Source organism: Varanus komodoensis, unplaced genomic scaffold (genome assembly GCF_004798865.1).
Source record: "Varanus komodoensis strain SLA01 unplaced genomic scaffold, ASM479886v1 scaffold1, whole genome shotgun sequence".
NCBI classification, from domain to species: domain Eukaryota; kingdom Metazoa; phylum Chordata; class Lepidosauria; order Squamata; family Varanidae; genus Varanus; species Varanus komodoensis.
The window spans coordinates 136,501,721-136,516,958 of NW_025335268.1; the positions used below are offsets into that span (position 1 = coordinate 136,501,721).

At 37.1% G+C, this 15,238-nt stretch overlaps 1 protein-coding gene across 2 annotated transcripts in view; it reads right to left on the reverse strand.

Moving 5' to 3' along the window:
• RSBN1 (round spermatid basic protein 1) overlaps positions 1 to 15,238 on the reverse strand; it is a 28,834-nt gene that overhangs the window by 12,748 nt on the left and 848 nt on the right. For both annotated transcript variants that reach the window (XM_044447510.1, XM_044447502.1), the window contains one exon: positions 5,287 to 5,957. In XM_044447510.1, the coding sequence (XP_044303445.1) occupies positions 5,287 to 5,865 (579 nt within the window). In that variant the 5' untranslated portion in view covers positions 5,866 to 5,957. The remainder of the gene's footprint in view (positions 1 to 5,286; positions 5,958 to 15,238) is intronic.

Here is a 15,238-nt window from a genome sequence, read left to right on the forward strand (position 1 = left end):
TCTTAATAATATATTGGAAGGAAGGATGATGCCAGCATCTTGGAAATATTCCTCAATATTTTTGATTCCAAAACCTAATAAAGATCTGACAGATCCTTGGGCTTATAGACATATATCCTTGATAAATCAAGATGCAAAAATTTTTACAACAATATTTGCTAAAAGATTGGATAATTTTATTAAAAATATATCAAGGTAGATCAGAGTGGTTTTATAGCAGGGAGATGGATGATGGACCTGATTAGAAGAGTATTAGATGTAACAGAAGTAATATGCAAGAAAAGGTTAAAAGCTGGTGTGATAGGATAGGATATTTTTAAGCCTTTGTGTGCAATGGCCCACCATAAAGATGTTGATAGAGATATTAGGATTTGACACATGATTTATGGGTATAATAAATCAATTATATTAAGAAAATTTTGCAACTGTGATATTTCATGATGGTCTTAACAGAACAAATATCCTTGAGTCGAGGTACTTACTGCACAAGGATGTCCTCTTTCCCTGATATTGCTTGCTTTAGTTGCAGAATTATTAACAAGTAATATTAGAAATTATAGTATCATGAAAAGTATCAGATTTAGCAATAAAATCCAGACTGGTCTATTTGCTGATGATACGTTGTTAACAATAAAGGACCCACCTAAAGTTACAGATCAGGTTAAAATTCATTTGGAAGAATTTGGAGACACAACAGGTCTAAAAGGTTAATTGGGATAAATTTGAAATGATGCTGTTTAACTGTACTAATGAGTAAAGAAAAGGAGGCAATTAAGAGCAAATTCAAATTAAGATATGTAAAATTAAATACTTAGGTATAAACACTTCAAAAAATCTCCAGTGTTGAAAAATAATAATTTTGATATATTTAAATATGAAATAAAAGACAAAATACATCACTTTAGGAAAATAGTATTGTCATGGTTCAGTAGAACAACAGTATGCAAAATGAAAATGTTACCTAAGATTTTTGTTGTTGTTCTTCAGGATGTTACCAATTAAGATATTAGGAAAGGAATTAGAAGATTGGCAAAATATGATGAATAAATTTTGTAACAGGAAAAAGAAAGTGAGGATTAGCAAGAAAAAATGGAATAAACTACAAGAAAAAAAAATGGAAGGATTAGGTAGTGAATATCAAATTTAGTAAATCAAATGAGATATATGCCAGAACACCAGCAAACTGAAAGATGAACTTATAAACCTTTTTAAACAAGATAACACGATTGTTAAAAAGATGGAAAATCCCTTCCATAAGAATATGGTTCAAATTTGGAACAAGTATAGAGAAAGAATTATACTGACAATCACACCATTAATCCCAGTCACAGAAATCAAAGGATTTCCAGAAACCATGAGAGGTAGTTTGAGAAAAGTACTGAGGAAATATCAAGTTTATTGGTTAAAAGATTGGTTGGAGAAAATGAATAACAAGGATAGATTAAAGGTAACGCTAGCAAAAGAAAAATTAACCTGGCTTAATGTTATGCAAATAAAACAATTGACTAAAGAATGAGCAAAGGAAAATAGTAAATGTAAGATACTAATAAATTAGAAGAAATTTTATATAAAGAGAGAAACAGCATGCAAACAAGAGGGACCATAAGTAAGATTTATAAGATTTTATTAGGTATGGAGGATCAATATGACCCTCTTAAGGTCTCATGGGAAATTGATTTAGGAAGGTATATAAATAAGGAAGAATGGGAAAATAAATGAAACAGACCCTGGCATTGCATTATTGTAATTATTTCATGAAAAGAAATGGAATATTAAACAATCACAAATTTATTAATAGCTTTAAGATTAATAATAGTCAAGAAATGGAATAAAGAATGGGATTTCCAATTGAATGAATAAGGAAATCTGGAATATAGCTGTTAATAAGTTAACATGTAGTGTTAAAGGTTGACAACAAGAATAATTGTAATGACATTTTGGTGGTTATTTACTGAACATGTATTAATAAAAGGGAAGGATATCAAACCCTTGTACTATTCAATGCAATTTTGGATGGAGGAAGGTCATCCTGAAAGAGGGGAAACATAGAAGTAGTAGTCAAGGAGAAGAAGGGTATAGAAAAATAAGTATAACTACCATAGAGCCGAAGGTCCTGGTGTGGGGGCATACATTTTGTATATAGTATCAAATAAGCAAAATACTTATTGACTGATTTATATGATGCAATGTATTTGTATTTTAAGTTTCTTCACCCAAATTCTTTCTTATACATGTAATTGTGTACTGTATTATATTATTACTTAGTAACTTTTAAAGACCAGATTAAAGCCCAAGGCAGTTAATCTAACTGGAAGTAAGAGTAGAGATAGATCTCAGAAGGTAAAAACAATGTTAAGAGTGAGCAACATTACTCAAACTACAACTCAGGATAGAGCACATTAGAAAGCTATGGTTAGTTCTAGTCCATATTCAATAAGGCATACAGCTAGAATCAAATAGTGTTAACAGGGAACTTTCCTGTACAAACATACTGCAGCTGTTTTAAGTCAGACGCATCTCCTCTTCCCTTTCCATTCAATACACAGCCACTACATAAAATGAATCTACATATGTATAAAATGCACAATGGATCTCAAATACTCTGTCTGCCATAGATGCCAATATAGCCCTGCTGATTTCACATAAGGTACCGCTTGATTCTACAAACCAAACGAAACAAAATATTGTCAAGTTTCTCTTAATGTCGTCAAGAGACAAAATAATAAATGTATTCTACTTGAGCAGAAAGTCTGCTCTTTACTAATTAAAATCAGCCATATTTCGTGATTCTGACAAAGAATTTTAGCATCAAAAACAGGGACATGCTTGCCCTGTAGAGGCACATGTGCGCTTACTTTGCTTTTGTGTATTGCACAGAGGTAGTTTTGCTTTTGTAGGTTTGTTTTTGGGGAAGAAGTTTCTCTGACCAAGTTTACATGATCAGAGAAGGAAAAGCCACAGTACAAACCTGCATGTGCTGCCTCACTTCTGTAATACCTATGCTGGGCATGTGATGTTATGTTGCATGAATCCTGCAAGATGGGCAGTAGGGGTGACTTTCAAAATATTCCATAACCCATGGCTTGTTCTACAGTCCTGGAGTAGTTTGGAAATCACCCCTTCTACATACCTCTCTGGATTTGGACAATATAAAAACCTTCTTCCAGAGCAGGTAATTATAAAAATCAGGTGGCATGTAATCAGCACGTTTGGACAGAGGAAAATAAGCTATGATGGCTTCTTGCTCCTTCCCTGTTCATGTGAACTTGGGTCTCTGAGTCTACTTTCTGTGAATTAGGCACTTCATTGTGCTCCACAGAGGCAAATTATGTTTTTGTTTTGTATTTTGTATATTAGTTTGAATATATTACTAGTCCTTTGTATCTACAGCAGTCATTTTGTGGTGGTGTCCATTACAGTTTCTCATATTCCAAATGTGCCCACAGACCCAATTGGATGGGACATTGGAGACTTCTGCTAGACCCTTTTAGAAAGCTTCTAGATGTTGGAAGCTTATGAATTAATTTGACATGACAAGAATATTTTATGAAGTAGTTATGTGCCTAACTGGAAGTCACATCAGTCATTGTCTTTGAAACAAAATTTAAGCTATAGAAATTAATCTGAGATATCTGTACATTTATTGTAAAGCTTAACTTTTAAAGATCATATGTAATAAGCAAGGTGGTGCAAACTTATTGTAACTAGAGTTATGCACTCAGGTTGTGCATGAAATTCAAGGAGGGCATACAAAACTTTCAGGCACATCAGCTAACAAGACTTCAAAGCCACATAGGCAGTTCCAGTTCTACTTCCCACATTCTCTGATGCAGGTATTTAAATTCCTGAATCCATCTATCACTGGAGACCCAGATAATCAGCACTTGGGGCCACCAAGGTTATCAAAGATTATCAACTGTGGCTGATGCAACCACTACACTTGCACATGGATAGGGATAGCCTAGCTAGTCATTCATGTCCTGGTAATCTAATAATGATATCTCCAATACAGTATGTGGGGCTGCTCTCATGCATATTTCAGAAGCTACAGCTAGTGCAGAACGCAGCCAGCTACAATGCTCACTAGGATATCCTGCTGTGTTCATTGTAACTCCTATGTTAAAAGAACTGCACTGGCTGCCTATTAGCTACTAAGCCATGTTCAAGGTTATCATATGGTTATACAAAGCCCTAAACTAATTGGGTCCAGGATATCTAGCAGTTTAACATACAACCAGCAAACCATTAACTGCAGAGGAGTGCTTTTGGTTGTTCCACAACCAACAGAATGTCTCCAAGTGCCCATCCTCTGGAAAGCCCTCTTCTGTGCAGGAGACAAAAGGTGGTATATTTCAAACACCTCTTGAAAACACATTCTCCTGCTGCTCTCAAACTTATCTCCACAATAGCAGCCCTGTGAGGTAGACTGCACTGAAAGTCTGTGACTGGCACCAAGTCATCCATGGTCGAGTGGCTCATGATCACCTAGTCCCAGTCTCATGCTCAACCCCTACATCACACTTGTTCACCAAGACCTCCTCTGGCTTGTAATTAATCAAATTTGCCATCTTGCCACTCCTTGTATTGTTTTGTATTGTTAATGGAATTGTCTGATACTGTATTTTAAATCTAATATTTATATGTGAACCACCTTAGGACTTTATAATACTAAGCAGTATATTAATAAAACTGTATAACAAATTAGTGTATAGCAGGTTATAACATTTATAAACATTTAAAAGTTAATTAGTATATTATCTGAATAAATTTTACTTTGACATTTAGTATACCAAATAATAATTTTAAGTGCAAAAAAAGTTAAGTCTTATTATCCTAAAGTAACTGAACTCACATCAGTAAGGAGTACTAAATATTGCATTTTCTAATGTGTTCCCATCCAACACCAAAAAATCTCACTCCCCCTCTCAAGCCTTCCAGTTTTTTAGAATTTTAATTACTAGCTGGGGTGGAAAGGCATTCAGAAGACTTGATAACTTAGAAGCATCTATGGCTTGAAATCAGAGAAAATATCAACCCATATGTAGATAAAGTATGAGGTGCCGGAACTGGAGCATGGGTTTTGCAAAGGAGAAGCAACTCGGATAGATTTTTGAGGCTCAGCCCAGGAAAAAAAGTAGAGGCAACAGAATGCATCAACAAATTGCTAATTTTGGCTCAGCTTTTTGTTACAGGACTCTTCACAACTCCTCTCTCATCACTGTAGGATTCTCACATTACTTAAATGCTAACCTTTAAGTTCTTTTACATCTTTAGGAAACTTCTTACCTGAGTGTGAAAGTTTGAAATGGTGGTTGTTTCAATATCCTTCTTGCCAAGGATTTCCATTTTCACTGGTGTGTTAGGGAAATTAAAAGCAAAGTAATCCAAGAAGTCTGGCAAGTATGCAGCTGCCCCGTGAACTATAGCTAAAGCATAGTAGGCAGCATTTTTCTCATTTTCACTGAATGTCAAAGCAAGAAACTCTTCTGCAAATCTCTCCATCTCCACTGGAGACAAAAATGAGAGTTCGTCCATGTAGGCATGAAGAACCAAAGCTCCTCCATTTGACTGATGCTCTTCATGAATGAAATTACTAAATTTAGTGCCTGTTTTTAAGAAGCTGTTGCGAACAGAATGCTCCTGGTGGGTAGTAAATGGGGACTGCACCCCCTGGGGTATCCTATATTCCTGCATGCCGCAATTCAGCTGACACAGCTGTTCATCTTTTAGGTACCTAAAAGATTCCTTGTTCTCTTCCAAGTTATCAGTCTCCCCTGGAGTCAAAATTTCTTTGTTGATCCGGGTAAGACCAGCACACACTGTCTGTACTTCTTTGTTATACATTTTCAGATGCCTCCCTCTCATATCTTCTCTATGTTTCTTTTTCTTCTTTTTCTTTATTTTCTTTACAATAAGACTGTCAGCTCTCTGGGTCTTGCCATTTTCATCACGGCTTTCTAGAAAAAAAAAAACAGCATTCTATTGTTGTAGTATAACTACCCACAAACATCAAGATATTTATTTTTATTTATTTATTTAGGGGACTTCTATGCCGCCCCATTCGCCAAAGTCTCGGGGCAGCTCACAACCATAAACCATTATGAAGTAAAACTCCTACCTGCCCTCCCCCAAATAACATTTCTTTCCTTCTACTCTTTTTAACAAGCACTTTCAGGGTGGCTCCAAAATTCTCTCCCCCCGAGACACATATGAAGCCCCCACTTATTCATACAGACAAATACACAAGCCAATCCCCAGATTGCTCCCCAGCAGCTCCCCTAACCCCTGCATCTCTCCCTACCCACACTTTCTGCTTCCTTCCCAATCTCCCAGCCATTTTTTCTACTGCCCTCTTTAGCTTCCCCATATCCAGCTTACCAGATTGAACTGACAGAAGACCCTTCCCCATTTCACTTTTCCTTAGTTGCTGGGCATGCTGCCTTGGTCTACAACTATCCATGATTAAATAAAAATCATGCCTGAGCCTCATTTTAGCCCAGAAACGGTCATAAGAATGAAGATGACAGCTGCCAGTAGCCCTCATATTACTTATCTCTGCCCTAATCTAATGGCCATATGATCCTATTGGTAATTATGATTAAAAGAACAAATAGGGCACTTTCACGTGCCATGATCAAATGGCCTGCTAAATAAGCTACAGTGTGCACAAAAGATGACTGAACTCACCATGGCTTGTCCTGCTCTTTCTCCCTTGGTCATCGAAGGTGGTATATAAATGTCCTCAGCAATAAAGCCTGTCTTCTCCCCCCACATCCCAATTACTGTCCCTTTATTTTATTTGTCAACACCTCAAAAATGTGCAATTGGGATTCTTTTTTTCTTAGATTCAAAATTGAGAATTTTATTTATTGCCAGTCTTTTACAAGTGCACTGTTATGGCTGTCTGATATTCTTGCCTATTTCTTAGTTGATTCCTTTAACAACTGAAACAAAGTGGAGTAGGTAACCTACGCAGAAACTGACAAGATGAAACTACATCTAGACTTATTTGCACACAGTTGCAAGGAGCCAAGTATCTAGCTGTCAACTGAAAAGCAATAGTGAAAGTGGGTGCAGCAAATATAGGTGTATCAAAAAGGGGGCACTATTACCCCCCTTAGCAATATAATTGATATTAAGCATTAAACTGGACTTCACGGCTTTGCCTTTTTCTAGATCTTTCCACTTTTTCAACACTTTGAGTCTTCAACCACTACAGAAAGGAGAGAGATTGGCTCCATTCTGCTTCTATGGTTCCTTTTCCAAGTACTTACCGCTGCAGTTACTGCTGTTCCCTGACAAGTTTTTTCTAAATGCAGAAATAAGGAGCAAACTTAATAGCTGGTAAGTAAATGGAAGATACATTTGCACACCTGCAGTAATCAAGCATTTACTGCAGGCATGCAAATTTATCCTCCACAGCCCTAAATTGGCACAATTTTTCCAGCTATTTACTTCCAAGTGATTAAGTTTGCATATACATCCCATTTAATTAAAAGGTTACTATGTTACCCATACTTTCCAAAAACAAAAATCTCTTGTGTGTGCGTGCGGGGGGGGGGGGGATAGTGCAGTGGATACCATTTACTCTGTCCCATTCCACTGCCCTCTCGGTTTTTTTTTTTTTTTTTAAACAAAACTAAGTGAACTGAAGAGGTAGAAGTTACTATCTCCTCTTTCTGGAATCACTAGAGATTCACTGAAAAGATGAAAAGGTGGAGAACAGTGAGAAGTATCAGTTCAACACTTAAAATTATGTATGTTACTAAGGTTATATTGTTCCCCCATCTCTTTTTGGTATGTCTATTTTCACTGGTCTTCCCCCCTTTTACCAGTGCAACTGTGCACAAGTCTGCCAATCTTTCCTATTCCACTTCATTCCCTGAAGGGAAACTGACTAGGTGCAACTGCACATATCAGACAGTTCCTGCACACTTGTGGAAGACCAACCTTAGAAATTGTAAGAATTGCACAATTGGTTTGGGCTCCCCCCCGCCCCCAACATAACAAGCCAGTGATAGCCACTCTAAAATGGTAATTGGGCATCTCTGGAAGGGCTGCCACTGATAGCAGCACAGGTAAGCTCAAAGACTAGGCAGGGGATTTTTCCTCCTGTTGTCAAGAGACTTGCTAGCCAATTCCTACAACCCACAATGAAATAGCTCTGCTGGGTTCAGACAACACAGCAACCCACTGTGGGTCAAGCAACCCCATTGGTTGTCCTGATGACTTGCTTCCAAAATGTAAGCCACACTACAAAAGTGGTCTGCTTATGGAAAACATGACAACCAACTGTGGCTAGTTGCCCATGACAATTTGAGAAGTCTCAAGATAACTAGTTAAGATGGTAACTCAAGAGACAAGGACTAATTAAAGAGCATTCAGGACACCGACATGTAATAGAGAATTCTGGTACCCATGTAAGGACTGAGGCAAGTGGTCTGGGTCATGAAGCCAAACCCAGCAATTTTAGGCAGGGGAGAGCAGAAGATCTAGCTATGGTTTACACCAGAAGTTAAATGGCAAAAGGAGGATATAAGAATCAGCCTCTTTGGTATGTTCAGTCCAATAATAATGCTCAAAAGGCAAGAAGGGCCAAATGGGGGGGGGGATTCTAATCAGTCAGCTACCCAAAAGGAACCTACATGAAAACTATTGCTATGCATTTTTACCAAGACAAGCACCATCAAATTAATCATGTTTACTCCCAAGTGAGTGGCCATAGGATCATTTTGAAAAGCTTTTAGATGGGGCATAATAGGCATCCAGGGGATGCATGAGGAGCCAGTACAGCCAGGAAGTACACCATACATAGCTCCAGTGGTTATTTTAAGCACACTGTTCATTTGTTGCACTGCCTGAAGTCAGAATGAGTTATCATCCGTCTCAGTGAGTCCATTAATACAGCAAGTACTGCTCAAATAGTGCCCTGACTTCAAACTGCTGCTGTGATCAAAGCTCAATAAACTGATATGACAAGTTTTCAGAAATGCTGAGTAAAAAGGAAGTCCTAATTATATATTCACCATGCAGCTTAATGCAGAAGCCTTAGCAACTAACACAAAGTTATTTTGTAGCACATACATGAATTGCATATTCTAGATCCTTAATGGTGTCATGCTTCAGCACTGTGTTAAGTGGGTTTTTCAATTTAATTCATTTAAATGACTATTCTATTGTAATCAGATGAAAAGTATCCCACTTTAAGAAGATTCCTATGAGAGAACAGTTTGTTGGTGTTAGCAGAATTGTTTGCAAGATGCTACAACACCATGAGGCTTCGGCAAGGGGCAGCATAGAAATGTAATAATGATGATGATGATGATGATGATGTGAATACTTAAGGCCAATACCAGAAAGGTGACAACACACTAACATTGTAATAGATTTTGAGCAAAATTAGGTAGCCAAATTATGCTGACAGTAACAGATAACACTGAAGGGATCAAATGTATATGGAACTCAGATATCTGAAATTTCCTATCACTGATATTCATACAAAAAGAGAGAAGCATTATAGATTAAATGAATCTTACTCTACCATTTTGAAGTCTAAAGTTCACTCTTCTGGAGACTATGTTAAAGCATTTGACTGAAATATGACATACTATGAAAACTATTAGCAAAAAATGGCTGGCAGTGTTGTGACTTACTGTTCCGTAAATTTGTCTTCTAAAATACTGTCTTCTTGCAATGACCACCTTTGCATACATTTCATACACAAAGAATATCGCATACAAAAAGGAATACCTACCACAGTTTAAAAAGAAATTCTGAGATAAACTTACAGTAGAAAAAAAGCACTGCAGTTTGATACTTGCATTGTCTTAAAGCAGAGCTTCACAACATATGGCCCACCACATGTGCAGTACTTCCTTCGGCTGTTATTTCTTTGTGGTTGCATTTAATTTGCAATGTTCAGTTAGGAGAAGACAGCACTATGCACTGTAAACTGCTAAATAAACACAAGGTACTATCACCACAGATTCTCAAGCTAATTCTGTTTCGGGCAAAACTGATAAATAAATACCAGTTTTAAGTTATACAGAACCAGGTAACATGTACTATTCCATACAGCTATGCAAAGAAAGAATTCAGGATGGGTACTATTAACTACTTGTCAGCCTAACAAAAACTATTTAAGAGACTTTGAAAAAAGTCCCTGTTTGATCTACTTAGTCTGCTAGCATACAGACAAAACTCTTCTACACATTTCCTTACCAAAGGAAATAGTGCAGCTGTGTTTCAGCAGGCAAGAATATATAAGAAAATACAAATGCCATTTATCAGCAGTTATCTCCATGGTGTACAGAAGACTTGGTGCCAAAGTTTTAAGCATAACTTTCTTCCTATGAAAATACCAGTACAAACTTGTTCACAATAAATGATGCCAGGAGGTACAATACACACACCTGCCACCTGTGAACAAAAATCAATTCAAAACCTTCAGAACCTCATAAAGAACAAAGCCAGTATTAATCCAAAGAGAACACAGGAAAGGGAAAAACGACACCAGCAGTAGTCTTTCTTAAGAAGATCTGATACTCACTAAGATCTTCTAAGTGCTCCTGTACATAATGTATTATTTCATAGCTAGAACTCGGTCTGAATCTTTGACAGGATCTGAAACTTCCACAAACAATAAAGAAATAGCCCAGATCTGCAACACGTATTCTAATATTTCATAACAAAAATAGTAAGTTACATTTGCAAGGTAAGGAAAGTGTTCAGCTGTCTCAGTCACTTATGTAAACAGCAGATCTCAGACATATTTTATATATGAATACCATAGACACAAGCACCTGGCAACCTCTGCCATATATAAATGGGCTCACAATCAAGCTAATACTTCCCTGCGTCTACATTTCAAAGTTCAGCTTGGCCTATTAAGGTCTCAAAACTAGTGATTTAAATCAGAACTTTTGTCATATCAATACTGATTAGTGAAACAGGGCAGGAAGTGCCCACTCCCACATTTATAGTAACATATATGCACAAAACGCAGAAAATGTTAAGACTGCAGTACACTACGTTTATTTGTGAGTACTGGAGCTAAAGATTTGGGAATTAATACAAATCTGGAGAGACCTTCTATTTCCATTTACTATTTCAAACTACATCAACACCACTCTGGTCTCAAACTCTGTATCTTTGTGGCCTCTCTACTGGTACTTACCAGAGTGAGTCATGTCAGCTACTGGAAAGTACACAGTGAAGGCTATATTTTCGCCGAAGTTTCTGTATTTGGCTTAACCTCCAAGCTTTACATTAGCAGCAGTTAATGTTGGCTGGTAATCAAGAATCTCCATAACAGTCTTCCACTTTTCCTGAGCAACTGATAGTTTTGTCCCACCTGGCTTTCTTGCTCTCTTCCTGACTAAAAATTCTTTAAAGTTTCTCTTCTGTGTGTACTTGCCACTTCTCCAAGCTCCCTATTTATTGCCTATTCCAAGCTCAAACACACAGTTGCCTTTTACCTTGCTGCTTCTCCACTTTGACTGCTGATATTCTTAATGTAATACACCACACAAATGACTATCATTAAATACATAGGAATTCATAAACTTAACTCTCTCCATTTTAAGCAACTTACTCTGGTTCTGGGCAGAGTTATTAGTGTGCAGTGACCTAATACTACTTCAGAGAAAAAATGGCAAATTTGTGAAACATTATGAGTTTACAGCACAGATCACCCCTGTCATTTTCGAGGTGTGCTGTCACTCAACCACTCCCATGTTGGTGCTGAGGACATTTTTTTCAACTTAGAACCTTCTATGCTTTAAGAACCAAGATCTCAGATTCTTCAAGCCATGTAGATTATATTGCATAGTCTAATTTTTTCTTCTCCTTTTAAAGTCTTCAGTGTTTACATGAATCAATACAAGGAATGCCTGGTGCCTGCCATAAGGTTTGTAGATAAATCATACAGACAGACTCAATTCCTGGAGCTAGGTATGCAATATTTTGGTATGCTACTTTCATTTCTAAATAGACTGTTATGCTCTGTATTGCAAAGAAAAGCCAGGAATCAGGTTCACTACTGTTAATTGTGCCAGCGAGGGACAACAAACAATTACAGCTTTGGTATAGGCCTCCATGTTAACAATTACATGACACCTAATCCTTCTGAAATTCCAGCTCCAGGAAAATGTCAGAATTTTTACCAACACTAAATGAAAAAACTATCCAGCTATGTGGGGAAATTATACAAGTTGGGTCCTTTATCAAGTGGTATAACACTTCAGAATGCATGGCAGAAGCTACAAAGCTACATTTAAAATAGTGCTAATTCTTAGTAATACAGAAAGACAAGTAGCTACATTGTAAAAAAAAAAAAAACCCAAAAACAAAACCCCTATGCACATGTTAACCAGAGCATCTGTACTGGTAACTCACTCTCTTCATAAAAATAACCTGTGACAGACAGAAAAGGTAACTGCACATTTCTTGAGGATGTTCTGATACATATCCATTACTGGCTCATTCCTCTCCTGCTCTCTAAAATCTTTAAGTGGCACTTCATCCTTTAAATATGCCTCCATCCCAATATGCTACCTCTACATTCTTTAAACACAATACTAGCCACTTCATTCTGAAACTGTCCAAAATTACCAACAATAGTCTTCCTTCAAATTCAAGTGAATTAAGCCACTATTTGTTTTGACAACAGCCTGATCTTTAGAGGCCAAAGTGCTTTCTAATAACACAGCTGGGAGTACTTCTTCCAACCAGGATAGAAAGTATGTGCACCAAACTTCCTAACCTGTGTCTCATCCAGAAACAATTGCTATTAATCCCTTCTTGCACCTCTGATATAATTCTATTTACATTCTTCTCACAATTAGCCAGCTATTTGAGTGGCTATACTTAAAAATCAAGGAAGTTACATAGTGGCAAGCCTATTGGCAAAACTAGAACAAGGCAAACCTACTATATAGCTTAATTATCTCTAAGTAGAGAGAAATGTTCATGCTGTGAGTGCAAAAGATAGACTTTGTGTAGTGCTCAGAAGTATAAAAAGAAAAAGGAAGTCTCATTATGCCAAGACTTACAGATGTAAATATACTAACTTTTTAATTCAACACAAGAGTTGAAGGAGAAAAAACAGACACACATAAAACTCTAAATATGTCCTTTTCCCACATGGAAGACAGTCCTCAAATAATTTTGAGAATTTGGAGGGATTCCAGTTGTTCCCAATATGCGGATTAAAATAAATAAACAAGAGGATATAAAGAGCATAGGACTTTTTCCTCTCTGATATATTGACAAGTTAGAAAAAGCAGACCAAGAAGTCTAAAGTGAGGCACCTATTCAGCTGTGCAAACCCTATTAGCAAAGCACCAGTAAAATTTGTGTACTAGTATTATTCTACATTGGCCTGTTGCTTAATTACCAAAGTCATTCAGTTATTTATGGTAATCATTAAAGCATTCTACTGGGGTACAAAGTTGGAGTGGCTTCCCATTGAGCTAAGGGACAAGCAAATAGTCACACAAGTATTCATATTTTTTGCTTCACAGTACATAAGTGTTTCACATTGCAAAATCCTGACTGCATGCACTTATTAGCTTATGTTATTAATACAGGATGAATCTTGGTCAAGCATCCTCCTACAGCACATTCTCTTAAAACAAGCTTTTATAGGTGTTAGGTTAAACATGCCTTCTTCCATCATGGCATTTAGCATTGCACAGGTGTTCTTCTAGTACTTCCAATTCTTTTTGTTACATAGGATGTTATTCCACTACTAACACAGAAGAGTATTTACTCAGGTTTTTACTCTCATATCTATAACCCACACACCATAGCTCAATATTTCCTTGTTTAAAGAACCTCCACCATACTGCAATACTGGAGTCTTCTGCTAAAAAAAGGTGCCATCTTTGTCTTATTGAGATATCATTTGGGTCAGTGGTGGTGTTCCAGGGAGCAAACATTAGATCATTCATATAATCAGAAACTGCTTGTTACCACACTAGGTTTTCAAGTTCGAAATCTTCAGCTTGGCTTGAGTGCTTAGGCTGCAATCCTATGCACTAGGACTGGATACACTAGATCATGCTATTGAGTAAGTATGCATGAATTTTAGTGTTAGACAACTGGTTTTCCAGAAGCATTATCTGATTGCTATACATTACACACACATTCTCTCTCTCCCCCCATTAGGTCCTATTAGAAGACACACAGAATATTTCAGAAGCACAACTAGTAATGACAAACATGACACAACCAGGCCAAATGTTTTGGAAACATCAGAAGCTTCTACTCACCCATTCCAAACCAGATGTATAACATTAGTACTAAAAATTTAATAATAGGTAATTGCCTTAAAGGCAGCCATCCATTACTATGAAAGTCTCAAAACACACTCAACTCTCCCTCTTTAAAAAAAATACAGTATTGTTTTAAAGTTAGAGGCATAACATATGTACATTTTAAGCATTTAAAAGATTCTGCCTTGCTCTGAAGTAAAAGTTCAAGGAGTACTATAATATATTGCAACACTTTTATCTACAGTGTCAATATTTTAGGACTCTTAGATGTTAAGTAATCATTTGAAGTCACATCATAAACACTTTAAGAGGTATTATAAAACCACAAACTATTTAGCCATTAAAAAGTTAATTTCCAATCGGGCCTCTGCATTTCTGGATTACTCTTCTTCAGGTACTTCTATATTAGCACTTGCTTTCAGAAGAGTTCCATTTTGAGCATGTTCTCACTTTTATACTAACACAGGTACAATGTATAAGACAAGTATGTGTTCAAAATAGAGCTATTTCTTCTTTCCACAAAACTGAGCTTCCAAGAAGCTGACTTGAAATAATGGTCAAGAAGCAGGAGATTACTCTTAGAGACATTTAACTGCTATCTAAGTAACACTTCAGCTCACCATTTCTCCCTTGACAAAGCGAAGGACAATTAAACATGCCATTTTGAATATCTAGGAAAGAAGAAAAGCTTAAAAGATTTGATAAGCAAATGCAGCAAAGAAAGTAACGGCAGAAACAAACGTAAGGAAAGGGGACCTGGCACTGGTCAGTAAGTTTCACAAACCCGTTCGGAGGGAGAGTGACAAATGAAAGCGAAGCCCTCCAACAGGTGCAACGTATTCCACCCCATCCCTTGGCAACTCAAACTCGCACAGGACAACTCCACTTCTCTGCCCCAGCACCACTCAAGACAAGTATCAGGGACTTCTACTGGGCCCACCATCCAGCCGCGGATTCTTTTA